Consider the following 26,198-nt stretch of genomic DNA (forward strand, 5'->3'; position numbering starts at 1 on the left):
GGAGAGAATTTTTATAAATCTGGCTTGCATTAAAAGGTACCAATTTTTTAATGAATGTGAGAGTCTCAACAATTTAGAAAAGGATTAAATAATCTAATAAGCCTACAAACCTCACATTACAGTGCATTTCTCACACCATTCCTACAGCGAAGCATCGTGCTTTCGTTGATATTTCTCTGCGGCACAGACTGGAAATCTCTTAAAGAAAGAAGAAAAAATGATTGGAACTGAAAAAAGAAAAAAGCTGGAGGAAACCGTGCTGAGCGCTGGGAGCTGGAGGATGATTCTCCTTTCAACACAACAGTAAACCAAAACATACAGCCAAAACCACACTGAAGTGGCTTCAGACCAGGAGGTTAATGTCCAGGAGAGGCCCAGACTAATCTCAATCCAACTAAGCATCTGTGGAACTGACTTATTCATATTCAGTTACTTTGTTTTTGACTTAATTTGGTGGCGTTTTTCTTGTACGGTAGCATTGATGTCGATGAGTGGGAAAACTCCCAGAGAAATCCTCATGTACACACAACAAATAGCTAAGACGCTTTATAGGCACTGTATGGCTAACAGATTTGTGCCGTTGGTTTTAGGGTGACTGGTAGTGCCGGTGCGGATCACAGACTCAAGAGATTTAGGATCAAACATGCAAGCCCTACTCCACACTGCTCAAAAATTTGGGCGGCGTTATGCAAATCTTCCCACATAGTGATGTAGACATGTGGGGGGGTGTTAGAACGAGCCGTTTTAGGTAGGCGTGGCTGACTCTTAACTTTTATAAAGAATATCTCTTTGGATTTGAGACTTTAGTCTTTGCAACTTTACAGCTCTTCTTTATGCACCAAGAGCTTGTAACACTCCAAAGAGAAAGGAAAAATTGAAATCGCATCATATGACCCCTTTAAAATAATAAAATGTAGTATGATCACTTATTCTGTTATATATTTTATACAAGTTCAGGTCAGAATAAGTATGTTGTTTCGTTGATGGATCATTATTTCACCCTTATTTTGACATTTTATTTTCACAAAAGTTATTTGAAATACTGAAGTAGACACTTTACTTGCATTTAAAATCTGTCTATCTATCTATCTATCTATCTATCTATACAAACACACACACACACAATAGCAATTCAGAGATCTCCTTTTGTGTTTGACAGAAGAAAAGTTCACATGAAAAGGCCACATTTTTTATTTTGGAGAGAATTTTTATAAATCTGGCTTGCATTAAAAGGTACCAATTTTTTAATGAATGTGAGAGTCTCAACAATTTAGAAAAGGATTAAATAATCTAATAAGCCTACAAACCTCACATTACAGTGCATTTCTCACACCATTCCTACAGCGAAGCATCGTGCTTTCGTTGATATTTCTCTGCGGCACAGACTGGAAATCTCTTAAAGAAAGAAGAAAAAATGATTGGAACTGAAAAAAGAAAAAAGCTGGAGGAAACCGTGCTGAGCGCTGGGAGCTGGAGGATGATTCTCCTTTCAACACAACAGTAAACCAAAACATACAGCCAAAACCACACTGAAGTGGCTTCAGACCAGGAGGTTAATGTCCAGGAGAGGCCCAGACTAATCTCAATCCAACTAAGCATCTGTGGAACTGACTTATTCATATTCAGTTACTTTGTTTTTGACTTAATTTGGTGGCGTTTTTCTTGTACGGTAGCATTGATGTCGATGAGTGGGAAAACTCCCAGAGAAATCCTCATGTACACACAACAAATAGCTAAGACGCTTTATAGGCACTGTATGGCTAACAGATTTGTGCCGTTGGTTTTAGGGTGACTGGTAGTGCCGGTGCGGATCACAGACTCAAGAGATTTAGGATCAAACATGCGGCTGCCACAAAATACAAGTATTTTCCATAATGTACTGTGAAATAAAGTAATTTCTCAATGAATGGTGTCCATGCGTGTGGGGGGGGGGTTCTCAGGCCTGTGTAAGCCGCTCAACATTCCTGTGGTATTTATGGCACCGTCTTACTCTGATGAGTGTGTCACAGGTCAAGAAATAACAGAGGCAGAAGCAGCCGTCTGCACACATTCACACGCATACGAAGCTTTCAGGACGATCTGTTTGTGCTTCTCTGGAAACTCCACTCACATGAGTGTGTGAGAGAGACAACAGTGAGCGACCTGTGAAGAAGACATGTGCGAGTCAATTGCGCCACCTGCTGTCTCTTTAACACACTTTACGCTCCTGATTGAGGCCCACATGTGTAGGTTAACCTTCAATTATCTCTGCGGGAGGGGAACTAGCCATTTTGTGTAGTAAAACAGTTAACACCAGAGCAGTAAGATATTTGTCTAAATTATAGAGGAGGCCGGGGCTAGTTGTCACAAGGGGTGTATTTAAGGTTTTGAGTTGGTTTAATTGCACAAATGTTTGTTTTCTCGATAGCAGTGGCTCCTGGGGTGCTTTCAAACACCTGGAGTCGTAAATTAGGATTTTATTGAAATCTGTTCTTTTAACAAAATTTTCAGAATATTGATCTTTTTAAAAAAAAAAAATTGTTACATAATTACACATACGGCAAAAATAATATATATATATATATATACATGTATTTTAAAAATTACATATGTTTTTTTTTTAAATGTGAATGTATTTTCTTGGATTGAAATAAATTATTATATTGTTAAATGCTTATATATATATATATATATATATATACAAAAAAAGTGGCCAAACATATATTGGTATAAAATAAATATATAGCACGTTTATTTTTTGGCCATTATCATAAACCTAAAACACCTTGAAATACATTAGTAGAAATTGTCACATATGTTTTGTATGTTTAGAATTTTATACAATTCATTAATTACAATAAAACTTTATTGTACAATGGTTGAAAAAATAAAATATAGATATGACATAGAATATCTTTTTTTACTTTAAATAGTATGTGCATATATTATGATATTTAATGTATATTAAAAAAAAGGTATTTTGGTATATATATATTTTGACTGCAGGTTTGTGATAGCTTACCCCATGTACTGTGACAACATGCCCCGCTATAGACATGACTTGCATTAAACATATCTCTCTCTTTTTTGACAATATTGTTAAAAATGATATTTGTTAACCTGTGTCCAAATATAGAAATTTCTAGAAATATTGAGTGTTTAGATGATCCATGATTTCATTATTAACTTCAATAAACTTACAAGAAAAAGTGCTGAAAATAATTAAGCAGACGTTTGATTAAAGTGTGGAAATGAAAACACAACTGTGCGAGGAACCTCATTTTAATTTCATCAATAATTATTGATGTATTAATTTATGAGGATATGAATTCAATTAAAAGTTTGCTGGGTTTGTTATATAATATCTTGTTTAATGTTGTGATGCGAAACTTATTTTCAGTCGTTTCAAAATGCAGGTATACGTGCATAAAAAATCATTCTTTATTTTTTTTAGCTGTTTTATATACTACTATTTACATTACTTTCATCTAATATTATGAACCTGAATATTAGCCTGCTATATTCTAGTAGCAGCTTACAAAATTGTATTTTTGTTTCATATCATGAATTGTATAAATCAGTAGCATATATAATGTCCATTATATATCATGGCAATAGGGGGCAGTGCAGCCTGTTAAATGTTTTCTTCATTCAGCAGAATATGATTCATGCGTGCATAAAATCTAATTTTCATAACTGCATATGCTAAATTACATGAAAATACAAACTGGCGTGATTATGCCGATAGATAGGAATTCTTAATGACCTATGAAGAAAATAGACGGCAGCTATGACAACCAATAAACCTCTTAAATCGAGAGCAAATGAAACATTTTAATCGTTTAAGGGAGGTTTGAGTCACACGTGTGGACAGTCGACACGCGCTGAATTATTCTGGTCGCCTTGGAGACCCGGACGCGCGGGGGATTCTGGGAAGTGGAGTTTCAAGGCAGATAAATAAAGACGCATCAAAGGGGGCAGAGAAGATGGTGCTTTCCACAAATAAGGAACTCTTTAGTTTCATGACATTAGAGGCACAAATATTAAGATGTTTAGGCCATATTTTGGAACCTATTCAGGAAAAGTGAGCATCCAAATACACAATATACATACTCAAAAACACAGACACTGCCTTAGAATACACAGTGATCATATTTGGGAGAAAAAGCATAAAAATTAGACATTTGCAGGTATGTCATATACAGTACCGTTTAAAATATTGGGTTGGAAAGATTGTTGTTAACAAGTCTTTTATGCTTACTAAGGCTACATTTATTTGATCAAAAATACAGCAAAAATGTGAAATCATATTACCTTTTAAAATAACTGTTTTCTATGTAAATATATTGTCAAATGTAATGTATTTCTGTGATACGCAGCTGAATTTTCAGCATCATTCCTCCAGTCTTCAGTGTCACATGATCTTCAGAAATCTTTCTGTTTTTTTCCCCGTTTATTATCAATGCTTCATATTTTTATGGAAACCGTAACATATCAGAATCATTTGATGAATAAAAAGTTCAAAAGAACAGCATTTATTTGAAATATAAATCTTTTGTAACAAGTCTTTACTGCCACTTTTGATTAAGTTAATGCGCCCTAAATGAACGGTATTTATTTCTTTTCTTTTCTTTTTTACTGTCTGATTCCAAGCTTTTGAACAGTATAGGCTTTTTTTGTACACCAAAAGGTATATTTTACTCCTAACTACCACAAAAAGTTCCCTGGACAGTCTAAAATCTGTCAGATATACAGCATCCAGACATTCCCTCTGCAAATGACTCAAAAAGTGCTTTATTATATTTATGCCCTGGTGATATCACCATTGTGGCACAGCAGAAAGCGCACAAGTGTGGCAGAAAGAGTCTGCTCAATGATTCCTGCGACTCTCATCCTCTTGACGGATCAGTCCTCATTATAGCCCGAATAAACACGGAAAGCTCTCTCTAGAGCAGATCTGAGAGCATCACCGTCAGTCTGAACAGCATTTACTCTAAACTGTTTAATCTTCGTCAATCTACAAGGCAAGGGAATAAAGCTTTGACAGAGTTTCACCTGTAGCTGAAACACCTGATATCCTGCAGCCCAGTCCATCCACTGTTTGAATCAGCTAGTGTTTGGGTGATTTTTAGTGGCTACATGAAATCTGTACTCAGTCCATGCAGGTGTCACTCTCAGAACAAAAGGTCCAAAAGCTGTCAGTAGGGCAGTACCTTTTCAAAAAGTACACCTTTGTACCTTATTTACCCCTCAAGAGTGCATTTTAGTACCTTAAATGTACATACTTGTACCTACAGTGTTCATATTAGTACATAAATGGTACATATTAGTAACTTTTAAGAAAAGGCACCACACCAACTTTTGTACCTTTTTATCCGAGAGTGCATAGAGGATCACATTACATCTTAGCATTCAGAAAGCGCACAAGTGTGACAGAAAGAGTCTGCTCAATGATTCCTGCGACTCTCATCCTCTTGACGGATCAGTCCTCATTATAGAGCAGATCTGAGAGCATCACCGTCAGTCTGAACAGCATTTACTCTAAACTGTTTAATCTTCGTCAATCTACAAGGCAAGGGAATAAAGCTTTGACAGAGTTTCACCTGTAGCTGAAACACCTGATATCCTGCAGCCCAGTCCATCCACTGTTTGAATCAGCTAGTGTTTGGGTGATTTTTAGTGGCTACATGAAATCTGTACTCAGTCCATGCAGGTGTCACTCTCAGAACAAAAGGTCCAAAAGCTGTCAGTAGGGCAGTACCTTTTCAAAAAGTACACCTTTGTACCTTATTTACCCCTCAAGAGTGCATTTTAGTACCTTAAATGTACATACTTGTACCTACAGTGTTCATATTAGTACATAAATGGTACATATTAGTAACTTTTAAGAAAAGGCACCACACCAACTTTTGTACCTTTTTATCCGAGAGTGCATAGAGGATCACATTACATCTTAGCATTTCAAACTTCTTTTTGCCAACGTTTGCTTGTGAAGTGTTTGTGCATCTTTGTTTGCAATAAATGACACTTGCTTTGTTGTTTTGCCTCTAATGCAATGACATTTTTCAGAGTGACTCCTACTGTAAAAAGTATGCATGTTCACATGTGTATGCTCTTACCATGTCCAATTCACTTTGATAGGTTCATCTTCAAAGATGATCCAAATATTAAGTGAGTTGGATCGACATCTTACCTTTGTACGATCTCTCTTGGATGGATATCCTCAGCACTGCATCAGATGGCTGTTTTATTAAGAGCAAATAATGCCGAATATCACTTGAACTCACGAGCAATGATTAAACAGAAGCGGATTTTGGGATTGGGGGCTCAAAACACATGCATAAACTTTGAGTCACACAGACTGTAGTAACCGCGCACACACACACATCATGAATTAAGGCAACTGTTGGTGGTCCACCAGGCACAGTATGAATGTCACCCACAAGACTAATGGAAGTGTCTCCCATACACACACACACTGCAGCAAAACACAAGACAAATCACATCAAAAGCTATACTGCACGAGGCCTGCAACCACTGCAGATGATCGATTATTAAACTTCTTCATCGGTTTCCCTCTCAGAGCTGTAATTCATCCCGATAAGTGAGCTGTTTTGCTTTTGTTTTCCGAGCACAGTCTCCATGCACACTGCAAATTGGAGCGTTTACTACATTTGGTATCTCATTGGCCTCTGCCAAGGACAGAAAACATTGTGTTTAACTTTGGTCTCAAAGAACTCCCTGATTCACTCCAGCTTGGGTCATATTTTTAATGATGAATACACCCCCCACTCACAGAAGGCTGAAGTGCTCCGCCAGTCTGACGGCTGTGTGTTTTGAGGGCTAGTTTGTCGGGGATTGGCTTTCACACACACAGGCTGAAAGGGTTACTGTTCAATCTATTCTGCGCTCGCCAGAGTGCGCGGCCGAGTGGCGCCGGCGCGTCACACACACACACACACACACACACACACACACACACACACTCTCTCTCTCAGTCTCCTCCAAAAAGCTCTAGACATCATCAAGAAACAGAGCTGACAACTGCCCCCACCCTGCGCCAAAACACAGCACCAGCAGTGTGTATCGGTCACAATAACCTCGGCAATAACACGCACACACATGCGCTTTCGCTCCGCTGCGATCCGCGTAATGACAGGCGCGATTGACGCGCGTCTGCGGACTGTGAAGTCACGTTTTTACGAGTCTCGCATCTCTCGCACTCGCAGACAGCATGTTTGCGGACTAATTAACAGTCTGGTACCGTCAGCATCAGTTCACAGGCATTGTAGAGGGTTGCAGTGTTTCTCACGCCGAGACTTTTGGACAAGAATCGGGCTCAGATTTCTGTCTCTCAGACCCCCCCTCCCCCCGTTCCCTTTCCCTTTCCAGAAGCAGTACGCCAGGAGCTGCTGGCTCTCCCTGCTCTATTTCACCAATGACAGTGTTTGAAACTGGCTGCATCATATTTTAGCGCTGTGTTAACATCGGCGCGCTTTTACGCACGACGTTTCCAAGCGCTCCCCGTAGAGTATTTGCACAGCATAAGCACGCAGAAGGGCCTAGATCTCATTCAGAAAGAGCACAACATGTTCAGCACGCACGCATCTGCATTCATTCTGCAACACAGGCATCATTCAGCGTTCTTAACCTAAAGAAACCAAGAACATCTGACATAGGACATATTTCTCGGATCCTTCGGTCCAAGTTTAACAGATTTTATTGCTAAAACCATGGCATTTACACGGACATGTTTATTATTAATATTAATATTCTCTTAAATTCATTTTTAGAACTTTTCAAGTAGAATTTCTGGTATATTCTATTCTCTTCTCTTTATCTATACTCACAACCGTTAAAACAATAAATAAAACATACGCATTTTTTTTTTTACTAAAATACTATATGATTTCCAAAAGAAAAAAAGCTGAGTTCACGAGTATAACTTCCAGCCCAGCCTTTTTTTAAATCATCATCATCATTATTGATATTAATATCTGTACAAAACCTCTAGGCAGTGTTCTTCAGTCTCTATAAATAGAGTCCGAATGAGGAAAGTGAACTTCTCTCTTGCGTCTTGGCAATAATTTCATAAAAAATAACCACGAGCCGAAAGTGCTCCTCGTGAGAATATGGTCCTGATCCTTTAACAAAAAATAGCTGCATTCTTCTTCGTCTTCTCACTTAAATATGTACATATGCTGTCATATATTTTGAATTAAAAAGCTATATATATATATATATATATATATCTATATATGTATATGTATACAAAAATAGATTCGCTATGTGGCGCCACACGTCCCTGTCCGTGAGTAAACAGTGCAATCATTCATAATCGATAAACCCTCTCTCTCGCGCGCGCGCTGCTCAGCAGGAGCACTTGCACTCGGAGATGATAGGGTACTGCACCGGTATCCACGTGCAGTACTTCTGCCGCAGGAAGCCCTGGCAGTACCACCGCAGGAAGGTCTTGGTCACCGACTTGACCGGCTTGCAGGACATGCCCTCGGGGAAGGAGCACGAGTGCTCGCTGAAGCAGTTCCCCTCCTTGATGTAGCGCGGCCAGAAACGCGCTCCTAGGTCCTTCCAAGTGTACAGCACCGGGCAGTGCGTGTACATCCACAGCCACTGCAGGAACTTCCGCCGCGCCTTCTTGCCCACCTTGACGCGCCTGCCGTACGGCGTCTCCGTCAGGTTCAGCTTCTTGAGGTCGGCGGGCATGGGCAGGTGCGGCAGGTCCGGCGGCGCGCTGGCGTTCAGCTGCGTGGGCAGGTGGATGGACATGAAGCTGGGGTCGAAGTTGCTGCCTAGCTTCTTGCGCAGCGTCTTCTCCGAGATTCGCTATGTGGCGCCACACGTCTCTGTCCGTGGGTAAACAGTGCAATCATTCCCAATCGATAGCCCCCCTCTCTCTCTGCTCAGCAGGAGCACTTGCACTCGGAGATGATGGGGTACTGCACTGATATCCACGTGCAGTACTTCTGCCGCAGGAAGCCCTGGCAGTACCACCGCAGGAGGGTCTTGGTCACCGACTTGACCGGCTTGCAGGACATGCCCTCGGGGAAGGAGCACGAGCGCTCGCTGAAGCAGTTACCCTCCTTGATGTAGCGCGGCCAGAAACGCGCGCCCAGGTCCTTCCAGGTGTACAGCACCGGACAGTGCGTGTACATCCACAGCCACTGCAGAAACTTCCGCCGCGCCTTCTTGCCCACCTTGACGCGCCTGCCGTACGGCGTCTCCGTCAGGTTCAGCTTCTTGAGGTCGGCGGGCATGGGCAGGCGCGGCAGCTCCGGAAGCGCGCTGGCGTTTAGCTGCGTGGGCAGGTGGATGGACATGAAGCTGGGGTCGAAGTTGCTGCCTAGCTTCTTGCGCAGCGTCTTCTCCGAGAGGTCCTGCTCGCGCGGATCGTGCTCCGGATCGGGGTCCTCTTTGAGGTCGGGGACCGGCAGATGCTCGCTGGGCGAGGGCCTCAGGCGCAGGTTGTGCTGGGCCGCGGCGCCTTGCGCGCACAGGAGCAGCAGTAGCAGCGGCAAAGCGCGGGTGATGCTGCCCATGACTCGTCTTCTGTCTGTCTGCGGAGTGGAGTTGGCCTTCACACACCCGCGCATAAATAGCGAGATCTTTTAATAGACGGCCGCGTGGCCCGGAATGACATGGGACATGGGCTGTCTGTTTTCAGGGATACTCGCTCAGCTGAGGCGTGCCAAGTGCGCTGCAAAACTTTATCCTCATCGGACTTTTCGGCGGGTCACCATGGCAACGGGATAGGATGGTATGGCACGGTTTCCAAAGCCTGCTCGGATTCTGTCAAACACCCAAACTGGCGTTTGAAATGTCAGCGCGCCCGCGGAATGGAGCGCGTCTTAGCCAATGTTATTTTTACGCACTCCTCTCTCTCTGAGCGCACAGGCTCCAGTGCGTCCCGCCGAACCGGCGCTGCTGAACCGGGACGAGAGCCGCTCAGTCTCTCCACAGACCCTGCAGAACTCCGCGATCGGAACCTCAAACGCGTCTAGAACATGTTCGGGTTCAGTCCGGAATAAAATCAGGCTCCTCTACACGTTTGCGCCAAGCGTTCCCGCTAAAGTCTGCTGCATGTTCTCCAGCCGCGGTGCGTTCATATCCCCGCTGTGTCTGAAATCCTCCTCCACAGAGCCGTCCGAAAAACTCGCCTGGTCCTGATCTGGGACAGAGGAGAATGAGCGCTTTTGGAGGAGAACTCCTCTCTTTCCCAAGTTAAATATCCCCACCCCTTCCCTCCTCCCCCGTCGCCCCATTAGTGCGCGTGTGCGCACCCAGCTCACCAAGAACCCTCAGTCTGACTGACAGCAGAACACACACTCACACATACAATGAGACCCCCCTCCCAACACACACATCCCACCACAACAGCTCTAGATTTATCACAGGCTGCTACAGAACAGCAACCAGAAAACACACATTTGGGATTTTCCATATCTTGCACATTCCGTGACACTTACCCACCTATTATGAACGGTTACATCGTCTTGCATAAATAATGTTCAAGTGGAAACCTTATAATTCATTCATACCACATTCAAATTACACTCTTTTCTGGATGCATCAGTCATCTGGGGCTTTTGGACATATTGGCACATGATACATATTGTGCATTTTAATGAATAATCATTTGAATGCTTTTCTTTCCCCCAATAAAGCCATTTTTTAGTAGTCTGACATGAGCTGAGCCACACACACAAACACACACACACACACACACAGGCAACATCACTTTTCCCAAGGAAAAAGAAAAACAAAGTGAAGTGCTTAGGAATCCAATAATTGGTCCATTAAAGCGCCTCTGGTTTGTGTGGAGGTTTGTGGATTCGGCTTCGACCTTTGCTCTTGCCACTGGCAGGAACCAATGCACGTGAACTCTCAGGGTCACCAAATAAACGGCCACAATTAAGTGTTTAAACGGGCCACATATAGAGACGTGTCACCTCTCACGGTGCCAGAACTCGAGCTCGAAGTGCAGCCTGATGTTCCAACGGCATGCCCAAATTCTGCCCTCCATCGCTATCGCTCACAGGTGATCTCTGAAAGAGCCGAGGTGAACTTTTACAACCCAAATTTAATTGCGCATTCAAAATGCACATGTAAAACTTTCACGTCATTAACAATAACATATGAGCGGTCAAAATATTTGCACGTGCATGAATTCATCTTTTGAGTTCTATTCAATAATGCACAAAAGATGCAGTAATATTTGTTCATATTATTAATGAGCGTGTTATTTTAAGCATCTCTCTCTGTTCTCAAGCTGTTTGTGGTGGATTGCAGAGGCTGGAGGGATATCCCTCTGTGAGCTGTGGGCTTCATGACACGAGGAGTGTGAGGCATGTAAAGCAGGGCCCCAGCAGTCTGTGGTTCGGTGGCAGACTGTCTGGCTGCGGTTCTGTGGTTCTGCGGTTCAGCTGCTGGTGTCACGCCACATTTTGACCGCTAGAGAGCGCGAGCGAGCGCGGCTCACTGACGCTGCGCAGGAACTCTCTCAAACACATCATCAGCTCACGTTCATTCAGACCGCTAGAGACGTATTCAAATTTCAACGCATGAGCTTCTGATGTTATGCAGTAGGATATATCATTTTAAACAATGACCTGATAATAAATGTTATTATTATTAAAGTGTCACAAACAATGTAAACATTTGGTTAAAAAAATAGTCTATTATGCCTCAACTGCATCCGTTTTAATCGATCGATCGATAGATGGACAGATGGATAGATAGATAGATAGATAGATAGATACTTTAAAAGAACGTCTAAACGTTTCAGGACAAAATGTTCAATGAATGTATAAATAATGCTTTTGTGCTAACATTTTGAGAACATTAGGCCATTTTAAAAATAAGAGAACTTTAAACAAACATTCTATTAATGTCACTGGAAGAACGTTAGTTCATATGTTTTAAAGAACGTTAGCGTTCTGAGAACATTCCCAGACAGACAGACATGCAACGTCCCTCATCTGCTGAATGAGTAGGCTACATATAAATGTATGTGTAATAAGAATATTTCTGCATTTTCGCTCATTCGATGCTCAAAGTGACACAGTTGTTTGATCAGAGTAAACAGAGCGCTCTTATTTCGCTCCGCGTCTCTCTGGCTCTACTGCGTCTCTAACTGAAAGCAGATGCTGGAAGCAGCATTGAGAAATGCGCTGCCTGTTTGAAGATTTCCTCTTTATTCTTTCACTGTACGCCTTGTAAACAGCATCAAATTGGCGAATCTCTCTGGCGACAGCGACGGAGAGCGTTTGATATAAGCTTGCGTTTGTCCCGTGAGGTGATGTCACACCTTACGTTCAGCATACGGGCGAAACAGCGTTTGATTGACAGCGCAGACTGTGAGGGTTTTCAGTGACACAGCATGGGGACGCTTCCCTCTAAATGTGTGTGCGCGCGACTGAACGCACAGCTCCAATGCACCGCTCTTCTATTCAGGCCTACCGTGTGGCACAGAAAGGGGAGCAGAGGATACAGGAAGAAAAGAAAAGTGGAAGAGGGGGTGGGCTGGAGGTCAATAATGATCTCTCGGCCTCGTTTAATTGGTGTGTGTGTGACTTCACTGCATTCCAGCTTGATTACCCTCATTCATGTTGCTTAAAATTAAAATGAATGCGAGAAATATCCTGCTGGGACGGAGCGGGGAAAAGGAAGAGACCCAGGGAGAGGGCATTCCCAGCTCGAGGGGGGCGGGATGACATCACATTCCTGGAGCCCGGTTCCTAATAACCGCAAGATATTGCTGTAATTCGGTCCGTCTCGGACGTCCAGTGTGGACGGTTGAGGTTGAGCTCTGTTTACGTGCAACCAAAGAATCCGATCGGATCGAAAGGCCTTCTTGTAAACACCTCAATTGAACTTGGGGTGCGATTCCCAAACCCTAAACCCAACCATTCCCAAAGTTCCCACGAACATTCACAAACAGCATCGCAAACTTGTGGTTAGAAGCATAGTTTCTTGTTAGTATGACGTGGACTTGCTTTGCTTTTGGACTCAGCAAGCATGCTAACATGCAGTACATTCTATATCTTTCATTCCAGTTCAATAGCCAATATATATATATTTTAGTCGATATTTTAGCATGTCAACAATCAGAGCTGTTTTTGATACGAGGGGGGCGGGATGACATCACATTCCTGGAGCCCGGTTCCTAATAACCGCAAGATATTGCTGTAATTCGGTCCGTCTCAGAGGTCCAGTGTGGACGGTTGAGGTTGAGCTCTGTTTACGTGCAACCAAAGAATCCGATCGGATCGAAAGGCCTTCTTGTAAACACCTCAATTGAACTTGGGGTGCGATTCCCAAACCCTAAACCCAACCATTCCCAAAGTTCCCACGAACATTCACAAACAGCATCGCAAACTTGTGGTTAGAAGCATAGTTTCTTGTTAGTATGACGTGGACTTGCTTTGCTTTTGGACTCAGCAAGCATGCTAACATGCAGTACATTCTATATCTTTCATTCCAGTTCAATAGCCAATATATATATATTTTAGTCGATATTTTAGCATGTCAACAATCAGAGCTGTTTTTGATGAGTTATTACTCCATCATCTGCGCATGATGTAATGCACTACAAGTCCTATTGTTCAGCCGACTGAAAGCATGTCCGTTGCGGGAAACAGTTGCAACTAGCTAGTTAATGATGGATTAATTATGGTAGTTAAGCAGGAAACAAACCCCTGATTGAGCTAGATCCAAATGAAAAAAGCAAGACGCTTCAAATTCAGCTAGGATGCTTTCAATTTTTAAATGAATCAAAAGTGACCGTAAAAGCATTTATAATGCTACAAAAGATTCTTAATTGAACTTGAATCCCAAACAAAATCGATCATGTTTTCCACCAAAATATGAAGCAGCACAACTGTTTCCTCAACACTGATAATAATCAGAAATGTTTCTCAAGCAGCAAATCAGCAAGATCACGTGACACTGAAGACTGGAGTAATGATGCTGAAAATACAGCTTTGATCACAGAAATAAATTACATTTTACTATATATTCACATAGAAAACAGTTATTTTCAATTGTAATACTTTTTCACAATATTACTGCTTTTACTGCACTTTTGATCAAATAAATGCAGCCTTGGTGAGCAGAAGAGACTCAGAAACATTAACAAATCTTACCAACACCAAACTACTGTTTGAACAGTAGTATCTACATATTGTTTTTTATACTCGCAGTCAATGACTTTCAGTAGTTTTGCATTGCTTACCATTGTTTTTGACTGGATTAGGTTTGCTCATGGCTTCAAACTCGACTGAAAAGAATCCGATCGGATCGAAAGGCCTTCTTGTAAACACCTCAATTGAACTTGGGGTGCGATTCCCAAACCCTAAACCCAACCATTCCCAAAGTTCCCACGAACATTCACAAACAGCATCGCAAACTTGTGGTTAGAAGCATAGTTTCTTGTTAGTATGACGTGGACTTGCTTTGCTTTTGGACTCAGCAAGCATGCTAACATGCAGTACATTCTATATCTTTCATTCCAGTTCAATAGCCAATATATATATATTTTAGTCTATATTTTAGCATGTCAACAATCAGAGCTGTTTTTGATGAGTTATTACTCCATCATCTGCGCATGATGTAATGCACTACAAGTCCTATTGTTCAGCCGACTGAAAGCATGTCCGTTGCGGGAAACAGTTGCAACTAGCTAGTTAATGATGGATTAATTATGGTAGTTAAGCAGGAAACAAACCCCTGATTGAGCTAGATCCAAATGAAAAAAGCAAGACGCTTCAAATTCAGCTAGGATGCTTTCAATTTTTAAATGAATCAAAAGTGACCGTAAAAGCATTTATAATGCTACAAAAGATTCTTAATTGAACTTGAATCCCAAACAAAATCGATCATGTTTTCCACCAAAATATGAAGCAGCACAACTGTTTCCTCAACACTGATAATAATCAGAAATGTTTCTCAAGCAGCAAATCAGCAAGATCACGTGACACTGAAGACTGGAGTAATGATGCTGAAAATACAGCTTTGATCACAGAAATAAATTACATTTTACTATATATTCACATAGAAAACAGTTATTTTCAATTGTAATACTTTTTCACAATATTACTGTTTTTACTGCACTTTTGATCAAATAAATGCAGCCTTGGTGAGCAGAAGAGACTCAGAAACATTAACAAATCTTACCAACACCAAATGTTTGAACAGTAGTATCTACATATTGTTTTTTATACTCGCAGTCAATGACTTTCAGTAGTTTTGCATTGCTTACCATTGTTTTTGACTGGATTAGGTTTGCTCATGGCTTCAAACTCGACTGAAGATTTTTTATGACGCACATGTCTATGAAGCAACTGAACAGGAAAACGCTGCTGAAAAACGTAAACATGAAACTGTTCTGAGTGGTTGTGACTGTTTGATGTCACGCAGTATTTTCAGTTTTTGGTGTGGCGTCTGGTTAGGACACGCTGTCAGGATAACCGAAACACACTTAGCAGCTTAATCCCACTGAGTCCTTCAGATTCATCTGCTATCTGTCCTGCTGATGTCTGCTGTCACACTTGCAACTCTGTGTGTGTGTAAGGCTCTGTGAGGTGAAAGTGTAGCTCTGAGGAGTGTGTGTGTGTGTGTGTGTGTGTGTGACTGCGCTCCTGTAGCGAAGATGCCGATCGCGCTGAACACATACTGTGAAATGCCTCAGTGCAGCGACAGCATGCAGAACAGCACAGGACAGAAACTCTGTGTAGACTCAGAAGATGTCCTGAATATTGACTCACACTGGTGATCTAATCAAAAGACACATAAACGAGCAGCTGCAGACAAACACTGAGAAAACAACCATCCCTCATTTAGCACAGAGAGAGAGAGACACTGCTAGAGTGTCTTTGGTCAGTGATTCTATCACACTTACTGAATGATATAGTCAGCATTTGGAGATTTGGAGAAATGTAGCATTCCATCACTTGCTCAGCAATGGATGCTCTGCAGCGAATGGGTGCCGTCAGAATGAGAGTCCAAACAGCTGATAAAAACATCACAATAATCCACACCACTCCAGTCCATCAGTTAACATCTTGAGAAGCTGTTAATGTTTGTAAGTAACAAATCCATCAAGATGTTTTTAACATTAAGCTGTTACTTCCAGGTAAAATGTAATTCCATAATTCATAATAACGCTTCCTCCAGTGAAAAAGTCGTATTGCCTGAATCAGGAGAGAAATATGCACACATCAAGCACAAGTCAAAACAGTCCAAAATAGTTCTAAACAAATATGCCATTCGATTTTGATGTGATAGCTAAAAGATTTTTCACTGGAGGAAGCATTATTATGGATTATGGACTCCTTTTTTGGCCAGAAGCAACCGTTTAAAACATCTTAATGATGGATTTGTTTCTTACAAACATTCAGCTTTGTGTGTGTGTGTGTCTTTGAAGTCGTGGTTGAAGCGTGCTTAATTCAACAGTATGTGGTGGTTGTTCTCACTGCCCTGTCACTGCTACCGCTCAACTTAACATAACACACACACACAAACTCAGACGGCCGCTCTGACATCACTCTGTACGCACGTCCACTCCAGCTGTTGTGTCTCATCCAGGACACACCCACCGGCTCCGAACACAGGCTTATGAATGATTATTAGTGTTATATTAACAGAAACAATGAACACACACAGTCTGGCTCCAGTGGATTAGACGCTGCTGGCGTTTGTTTTTAGATTCTGCAGTGTGAGTATGAACACACACACACACACACACACACACACAAGACAACCTGAGAGAAAACAAATGTGAAAAGCCTTCTCTGATTGGCTCCTGAATGTCATTTTTTATTTAGTTTATCCTGAAAACTAAAACTATTACACTAACAATAACTATACTAACTAAAGCATTCAAATTACTAAAAGTTTATATATATATATATATATGTGTATAAGAGGTGGGGGAAAAAATCGATTCACATATGAATTGCAAATCAGTCTTCAGTCTTCTAGCGATTCGCATCGATTCACAAATTTCAAAAATCTATTTTCTAGTTAATATGATGATAATAATAATAAAATTTTTGTTATCGGAACAAAAAACGGCGAGAGCAGACCTCACATGCAGCAACAGCAATGGAGGAGGAAAAACAAACACATCCTGCCTGCCCCGTTTTCAGCGAAGGCAAGTGTTTGGAAAAATATTATATGAATTAATTATTGATGTTTTGTTATTATGGGAATAGGGATGTGGCCGAATAGTAAATCCGTATTCAGAAAGGCAGGAAAACGAGTAACGCGTTCTACAGAGCCACTAAAGGGACTTGGTTGACTAGTGGTAGCCTGTTACATTACAGTACATAAAGTTTATTTACCACATAAACAGAGTAAGGAGAGATGACTGATAGGATGATGGCGAATGATTTGCAGATCCTGAGCACCACCGACAAACATCGAATCTAGTAAAATGTGTGGTAAGCACTGCTGCTCTGTAGTATACACACAGTACCTGTGATTGCAAATCTCCAGAGTGAAAGTAAAAAGCGAGTGCACATTCAAAAATGATTTCAATGCCCTGTATATTAATAACAGCTCCCTGATGCGCGCAATTTATATAATGGTACAACGATATAATTGCGAGAGAAAGAATTGAAATATATTTTTTCCTCCCATCTCGTATTTATGCCACATTCCAGACGAGGTCGGGAAGAGGGAACATCCGAGTTGAAATGTCCCACTTCCAACTTCAGTCAATCCCACGTCACGTTAACATATTTCTGTCAATTATGGCAAAAACAGAAAAAACAAAAACAAAATGCTGCCTTTCATTTTTAAAATGCTAAAATGAAGGTATCATTTCATAAACTCAATGTCTAATGTTATTAAGTGTAACATTAGTTAGCTCCACACTATGCTCGTTGAAAGCAGTGACGTCAAATGACGCGTCTCGCTGAAGTCGGGATTGATCGATTGGCCCTGAATTCACAGGAAGCGGTGTTCCAGACGTTATTTCCAAGTAGGAGGTGGGAAGAATGCTCATTTTGAGTTATCTGGAATGCAGCATTATTCCCTTTAAGGGTTCCGTAGTACACATCATTTCCTTTCCAAACACGATATTTGGATTCCACATCCTAAATGGGAAGTGTAAATTTTTTTTGATTTATTAGGAAGTTAATAGATAATACGATTAGTTAACCCTTACTATAGACTGGTGTGTTTTTGTGTCAAAATACTGGTGTATTTGAAGTCCAGTGTGCACAAAATTTTTTATGAAAAATCACGAGTGATGATTAAAAATCGAAAAATAGTGAATCAATTTTTAGTCGAATCGTGAGGTACTGAAAGATTCCCAACCTTAATATCTATACTGTATATATATATATATATATACATATATATATATATATACACACACACAAATTTCTAATATAAGCAGGACACTTCAGATTAATCATCACTAAACTATCATTATGCACATACAATATTATTCTATTATTAAAATCAGCTCGAGTTAATCTTAAAATAGTACAGGATAACATGTAGCCATTTAGATCATATTTTAAAAACAATGACCAGTCATCATAAAATTTCCACTTTACCTGTAAATCTGCATAGACATAAAAAAAAATCTAATAAAAATGACAAAAACACAACTAAAATTTAATTTGCCATTAAAAAAAGAAAAGATAAAAACATAAATCCAAAATATGAATAATAAATATTACAGTATGTTAACAATACTAAGATTGCACAACAATCTGGTGAGCAGATCAGAATGATGCAGTGTGAACACAGCCAAACACTCCACAACTTCACTAGAAAGACCATGGCAACAAATAAACACACACTTTCATTCCATCTATGACACACAGAGTAAGAAAGAACAAACAGAACTATGTGCGCACACACACACACACACACACACTCCCCTCCCGCGCTCTGGCAGTGTACGAGGGCAGTGAGGCGCCAGTGGAGTGCGCCGTCTCTCTGGGGAACAATACTGCAGCGCTTCATAAAAACATCAAACGCTCCTGCCAAATGTTTTATAGGTGCTTTAAAGGGTTACGGCCCCCAGGGGTCCCGAGCGGAGGGGGGTCTGTCTCAAACTCCAACACAAAACGCACACAATATGCTCGAATCGTGAGGTACTGAAAGATTCCCAACCTTAATATCTATACTGTATATATATATATATATATATACATATATATATATATACACACACACAAATTTCTAATATAAGCAGGACACTTCAGATTAATCATCACTAAACTATCATTATGCACATACAATATTATTCTATTATTAAAATCAGCTCGAGTTAATCTTAAAATAGTACAGGATAACATGTAGCCATTTAGATCATATTTTAAAAACAATGCCAATGACCAGTCATCATAAAATTTCCACTTTACCTGTAAATCTGCATAGACATAAAAAAAAATCTAATAAAAATGACAAAAACACAACTAAAATTTAATTTGCCATTAAAAAAAGAAAAGATAAAAACATAAATCCAAAATATGAATAATAAATATTACAGTATGTTAACAATACTAAGATTGCACAACAATCTGGTGAGCAGATCAGAATGATGCAGTGTGAACACAGCCAAACACTCCACAACTTCACTAGAAAGACCATGGCAACAAATAAACACACACTTTCATTCCATCTATGACACACAGAGTAAGAAAGAACAAACAGAACTATGTGCACACACACACACACACACACACACACACACTCCCCTCCCGCGCTCTGGCAGTGTACGAGGGCAGTGAGGCGCCAGTGGAGTGCGCCGTCTCTCTGGGGAACAATACTGCAGCGCTTCATAAAAACATCAAACGCTCCTGCCAAATGTTTTATAGGTGCTTTAAAGGGTTACGGCTCCCGGGGGTCCCGAGCGGAGGGGGGTCTGTCTCGAACTCCAGCACAAACGCACACAATAAGCACAGGACAGGTGAACCAGAGGCATTTCTGCAGATCGTTTCATGCTATAAATGCACAGAGGACGCTGTGTTCGTATCACATATAGTCTTCCAGTCCCATCTTCAGGCCACCGGATGCAGAAGTACGTCCGTTATCATTCAGACTGTAATCAGAGCCGTGATGGGAATAACAGGCTGTGGTTTGTGCGGTTTAAAGATAGAGGCTGAACCTAGTGATGAGCTCCTCAATTAGGCTAGTTATAATTACATTCACACCGACACGTGTTAAACTACTGTATGTGTGACTATACTGGTACAAAGAAAGAGGAAAAGAGAGCCACACAGAAGTGTGCTTAACTGGACTGAATGTACACTTGTAGTGTACTTCAAGTCTTGAAAGTGTAGAAATCTTGCTTATTATAGAATATTAATGAAATAAATGCCTACTTAAGTGTACTTAAAGAGAGACACTTTCATGCTTCTTAATACACTTTTAAAAAGTGCACAACATGGTAATGTTAAATTTAAAACTACATTTTAAATCATATTTTAATAATTTGTCATGAAGCTCACTTGTGTTCACTAACACTACAGCACATGCAAAGTGTCTCATTATAATTTTTTATTTATTATTAATAAATTACATGAATCATATATCAATAACAAAATATATAAAATAATATACAATTTTATTGTATTTATTATAGAATTATATATTTAATTGATTTAATTGATATAATAATAGAGGCAACACAATAATAGCAAGTTGTTAGATGCATAAATAGAGAAAAATCTAATAATGTAAGATGAATATAGATGAATATATATATATATATATATGTATATATACACACACACACACACAATAAAAGTAATTAGATAAAATATATAAAAAATGTATAATTCATCTTATATTGATCACTGCAAATTAATTATTATTATGTTTTACTAATTGTACTACTTTTCTTTTTCTACTAAATTTTAATAATTAAGTAATAGTAATGTTTTAAGAATTCACAAATGAACATTTTATATTCAACATCTTGGATAGATTTTGGATAGATCAGCTTGTTTCAATGCATTTTGGCCATTGTCTTCTCCCTAAAGACACCCATGCAAAGCTGCCTTAGAGTTTGGCTCGATTATGCCGGCTAACCTTTTGGATCAAGCTTAGCATCATTAGTGCGTCTTCAGCGGCTGAGAGCTCTCCGAGTGGTGCAGCAGAGCTCCAGCGCAACGCAGGCGAGCCGTGAATCACATCCATTCAGGGTCTTTTGGGAATGTTTTGCTAACAGTATTTGCAGATCCGCAGAGGGCTAAATTTAGAGCAGGTCTTCCCGGAGTCTACACGGTATAATTAGGAGGTGTGAGAATCCTGCTACAATTCTAAGGTTACTGTCGATAACCGTCACAGCGACGGCCTTAAAGGTGCAGCGTGTGTGTGGTCTTCCACACGCTCCACTGCACTTTAATGTGTGTGTGTGTGTGTGTGTGTGTGTGTGAGGGAGTGCTTGTATACCAGTGTGTGTGTGGTCTGCCAGTTTGTGTCGTGCGTGTTTGTTTGTGAGAGTGTGTGCGTGTTTGTCGAGTGTTTCCCACACTTTACTTAGCAGAAGTGAGACACTCAGTGTGGATTCAATCAATCAGAGAGCGGCTATTATTTCACTGAAAACAGATCACAGCAGCCCTAAACTTATTTAAACACATCTGAAAGTCACTGCATTAGAGAGCAAATATCAAATCAAATGACAAATCTGCACTAAAAGACGATTGGTTTGACCTGACTTCATATGCTAGCGCTCAAAAATTTGAGTTTTTAATGTTGTTCAAATAAGTCTCTTCTGCTCACCAAAGCTGCATTTGGTTGATTAAAATACAGGAAAAATTGTGAAATATTATTACAATTTATAATAACCATTTTCTTTTGCAATATATTTTAAAATGTCATTTATTTCTGTGATCAAATCTGTATTTTCAGCATCATTACTCCAGTCTTCAGTGTCACATGATCTTCAGAAATCATTCTAATATGCTGATTTGCTGCTCAAGAAACATTTCTTTACATATGGTGAATACAAGCTCAGATATTTACCCATGAAGCACTGGGAATGACATTATCGATTGTAAGATAACTGATAACAAAAAGCCGGAATTGCAAGACATAAAATCAGAATTGTGAGATAAAAACTTGCAATTGTGAGAACAATGTCAGAATTATGAGATAAAACGTTTATAAAAAAAAGTTTATATCTTGCCATTCATTTTTTTTTTATCAGAATTCCAAAAAAAAGTCAGAATTTTGAGTTTATATCTTGAAATTCATTTTTTAAAGTCAGAATTCTAAGAAAATAGACAGAATTCTGAGTTTATATCTCGCAATGAATTTTTGTTTACTCAGAATTCCAAGAAAAATAGTCATAAATCTGAGTTTATATCTCGCAATTCAACTTTTTGCTCAGAATTCCAAGAAAAATAGATACTGTAGAATTGAGTTTATATCTCGCAATTAATTTTTTTGTACTTAAAATTCTAAGAAAAATAGTCAGAAATCTGAGTTTATCTCACAATTAAATTTTTTACCCAGAATTCCAGAATTCCATGTCTGAATTTTGAGTTCACATCTTGCAATTACATTTTTTTTAACTCAGAAATTATTTTTTTAAAAAGACAAAAAGACCAAGTTTATATCTCGCAATTACATTTTTTACTCAGAATTCCAAGAAAAATAGTCAGAATTTTGACTTTATATATTGGTATTAGATTTTTTTACTCCGAATTCCAAGAAAAACAGTCAGAATTTTATCTCATAATTCTATTTTCCCCCCTCAGAATTCCAAGAAAATTTGTCATAATTCTAAGTTTATATCTCACAATTAAATTTTTTTTACTCGGAATTCCAAGAAAATTTGTCAAAATTGTATCTCACTCATAATTCTATTTTTTGTACTCAGAATTGCAAGAAAACAGTCAGAATTGTGAGAAACTTTCTATTTTTTCCATCCCGCGGCAGAAACAGTTTCCATAAATTACAGTATACTTAAAGTTGACTGTGAAATTGTTTCCATGGTAACTGCATCTTCTCTGATTGGTGGATGTTTTTTCAGGATTATGGGCATATTACTGATGGGAGTACATATATAAAACATGATTTTCAAAAATAATGATCGAAAAATGTTAAAAAGCTATTGTTAAAAATCTATTTCATGAAGAAAAGGAATGTTATTTATCTGTTACCCGACTGTATTATGAGATGCGTGGAGGAATTCACTGTATCAGAATCAGACAATAGCTGCTGGAGCTGTAAATAAAACATTCACATTAATACATGTAGTAAACTACAAACACACACACGCACTGCAGCTGCTCAAAACTATGCTTTCATCAAATGGACAGCCATAAGACTATGAGCTCATGCTAGGAACATGCACACACACAAACAGTCTTACGTCTCATGCCAAAGCACACATCATCTGAAACAGCGCTTGTGCATCAGCTCAAGTGTGTATTTGTACATGATTCCACAAATCAATGTTCATCTGGAAGAGAAATCCGCTTCCGAGCTACAGTGTAAAATAGTATTGCACCAAAACGTTTACTTCGCACTCGTGCATGTCCGTCAAACAGAGACAGTAAACACAATATCCAGAATAAACTCACCGCACTACAACAAAAGTCACCGCTCCTCAAATGCTACTCGAAGCAACACAAATGAACGTTAGAAACAGGAAGAGTCTGTCAAACTATTGTTCGTTCAGTCCAACGTGTCTGTCCACAAACAATCAAAACCAGGTTTAACATCACTCCTCATTTGGATAAAGCTTCAGTTCTGGTGGTGCTTTCAGTGTAGACTCGTTCTCAAGTGCATATTTTGTTCATGGGAGAATCCCAATGGAGTATTCACAGTTTGGATGAGTCCGACCGCCGGCTCTGTGTGTGTACAATTTGGTGGAAGGGTTTAACGTTATCCTGAGGAAGAATGTTGACCAAAAATCATGACGTAACGTCTGTTCGGTGATTTCAAAGCACCGTCGGCGAGCTGTAAACATTTCACTTCTGAATACGTATGGAAGAGCTTCTGTCCAGACTGAACTTACACCTTCTGCTTCAAGTGGCACTAAATCAAATGAGCAAATAAAGTCAAACTGTTGTGATAACGCTGATCTTATCCATGTAAAGAGTTCAAATCAACATGAAATGCCAAATCTCAGTACCTCAGTAGTATGAAGGATTTCCTAGAGAAGTGTCTTATTTCATGGAGAAAAACACACAAGAAATTTTTTTGTAGTTTCGAAGTAAGATTATTGGGTTACACTTTACTTGAAGGGGTGTGCATAAGACTGACATGACACCTTCATAATCATAACATGACACATACATAATCATGACATATGTCACGAATATGAAGGTTTTTTATGCATGTTTATGACAACTGTCATTAAGTGTCATTCGCTCAGTTATGTAATTTTTAATGCAAAGATGACATTGTTTGAGATGTCTTTGTTATGGGCTATGGTTAGGGGTAAGGGTAGGGTTAGGGTTAGGTCAAATAATGTCATATTTGCATTAAAAATGACATAACGGAGCGAATGACACTTAATGACAGTTGTCATAAACATGCATAAAACCTCCTTCATATTCGTGACATGTGTCATGTCATGATTATGAAGGTGTCATGTCAGTCTTATGCACACCCCTTCAAGTAAAGTGTTACCGATTATTGGAGTATATTTTACAAGAATATACTATTTCTTTATACTTTCTTACTTTTATGTTAATTCAATGTGTTACTTGCTGTTTTCCTGAAACTGTGAATTAATAAAAAAAAAAAAATAAAAAAAAAAAATATATATATATATATATATATATATACAAAATGCAATATACAAAATAACAAAATGCAAATAAAAGAAATAATTATAATAATAAAAATGAACATTTTATATTCAACATCTTGGATAGATTTTGGATAGATCAGCTTGTTTCAATGCATTTTGGCCATTGTCTTCTCCCTAAAGACACCCATGCAAAGCTGCCTTAGAGTTTGGCTCGATTATGCCGGCTAACCTTTTGGATCAAGCTTAGCATCATTAGTGCGTCTTCAGCGGCTGAGAGCTCTCCGAGTGGTGCAGCAGAGCTCCAGCGCAACGCAGGCGAGCCGTGAATCACATCCATTCAGGGTCTTTTGGGAATGTTTTGCTAACAGTATTTGCAGATCCGCAGAGGGCTAAATTTAGAGCAGGTCTTCCCGGAGTCTACACGGTATAATTAGGAGGTGTGAGAATCCTGCTACAATTCTAAGGTTACTGTCGATAACCGTCACAGCGACGGCCTTAAAGGTGCAGCGTGTGTGTGGTCTTCCACACGCTCCACTGCACTTTAATGTGTGTGTGTGTGTGTGTGTGTGTGTGAGGGAGTGCTTGTATACCAGTGTGTGTGGTCTGCCAGTTTGTGTCGTGCGTGTTTGTTTGTGAGAGTGTGTGCGTGTTTGTCGAGTGTTTCCCACACTTTACTTAGCAGAAGTGAGACACTCAGTGTGGATTCAATCAATCAGAGAGCGGCTATTATTTCACTGAAAACAGATCACAGCAGCCCTAAACTTATTTAAACACATCTGAAAGTCACTGCATTAGAGAGCAAATATCAAATCAAATGACAAATCTGCACTAAAAGACGATTGGTTTGACCTGACTTCATATGCTAGCGCTCAAAAATTTGAGTTTTTAATGTTGTTCAAATAAGTCTCTTCTGCTCACCAAAGCTGCATTTGGTTGATTAAAATACAGGAAAAATTGTGAAATATTATTACAATTTATAATAACCATTTTCTTTTGCAATATATTTTAAAATGTCATTTATTTCTGTGATCAAATCTGTATTTTCAGCATCATTACTCCAGTCTTCAGTGTCACATGATCTTCAGAAATCATTCTAATATGCTGATTTGCTGCTCAAGAAACATTTCTTTACATATGGTGAATACAAGCTCAGATATTTACCCATGAAGCACTGGGAATGACATTATCGATTGTAAGATAACTGATAACAAAAAGCCGGAATTGCAAGACATAAAATCAGAATTGTGAGATAAAAACTTGCAATTGTGAGAACAATGTCAGAATTATGAGATAAAACGTTTATAAAAAAAAGTTTATATCTTGCCATTCATTTTTTTTTTATCAGAATTCCAAAAAAAAGTCAGAATTTTGAGTTTATATCTTGAAATTCATTTTTTAAAGTCAGAATTCTAAGAAAATAGACAGAATTCTGAGTTTATATCTCGCAATGAATTTTTGTTTACTCAGA

At 39.4% G+C, this 26,198-nt stretch overlaps 2 protein-coding genes across 2 annotated transcripts; both read right to left on the reverse strand.

Moving 5' to 3' along the window:
- Positions 1–8,238: 8,238 nt before the first annotated feature.
- LOC107553387 (noggin-2-like) lies at positions 8,239–8,870 on the reverse strand. The gene is made up of 2 exons (XM_016235583.1): positions 8,865–8,870; positions 8,239–8,823 (listed from the first exon to the last, which is right to left on the reverse strand). Exons 1-2 carry the CDS (start codon positions 8,868–8,870, stop codon positions 8,350–8,352), a joined length of 480 nt encoding a protein of 159 aa, XP_016091069.1. The 3' UTR covers positions 8,239–8,349.
- On the reverse strand, positions 8,823–10,164 carry LOC107553390 (noggin-2-like). The gene has a single exon (XM_016235586.1). The coding sequence runs from the start codon at positions 9,588–9,590 to the stop codon at positions 8,901–8,903; it is 690 nt and encodes a 229-aa protein (XP_016091072.1). The 5' UTR covers positions 9,591–10,164; the 3' UTR covers positions 8,823–8,900.
- Between the last annotated feature and the right edge of the window lie 16,034 nt (positions 10,165–26,198).

This window comes from Sinocyclocheilus grahami, unplaced genomic scaffold, assembly GCF_001515645.1.
Source record: "Sinocyclocheilus grahami isolate Dianchi unplaced genomic scaffold, SAMN03320097.WGS_v1.1 scaffold472.1, whole genome shotgun sequence".
In the NCBI taxonomy this organism is placed as follows: Eukaryota; Metazoa; Chordata; class Actinopteri; order Cypriniformes; family Cyprinidae; genus Sinocyclocheilus; species Sinocyclocheilus grahami.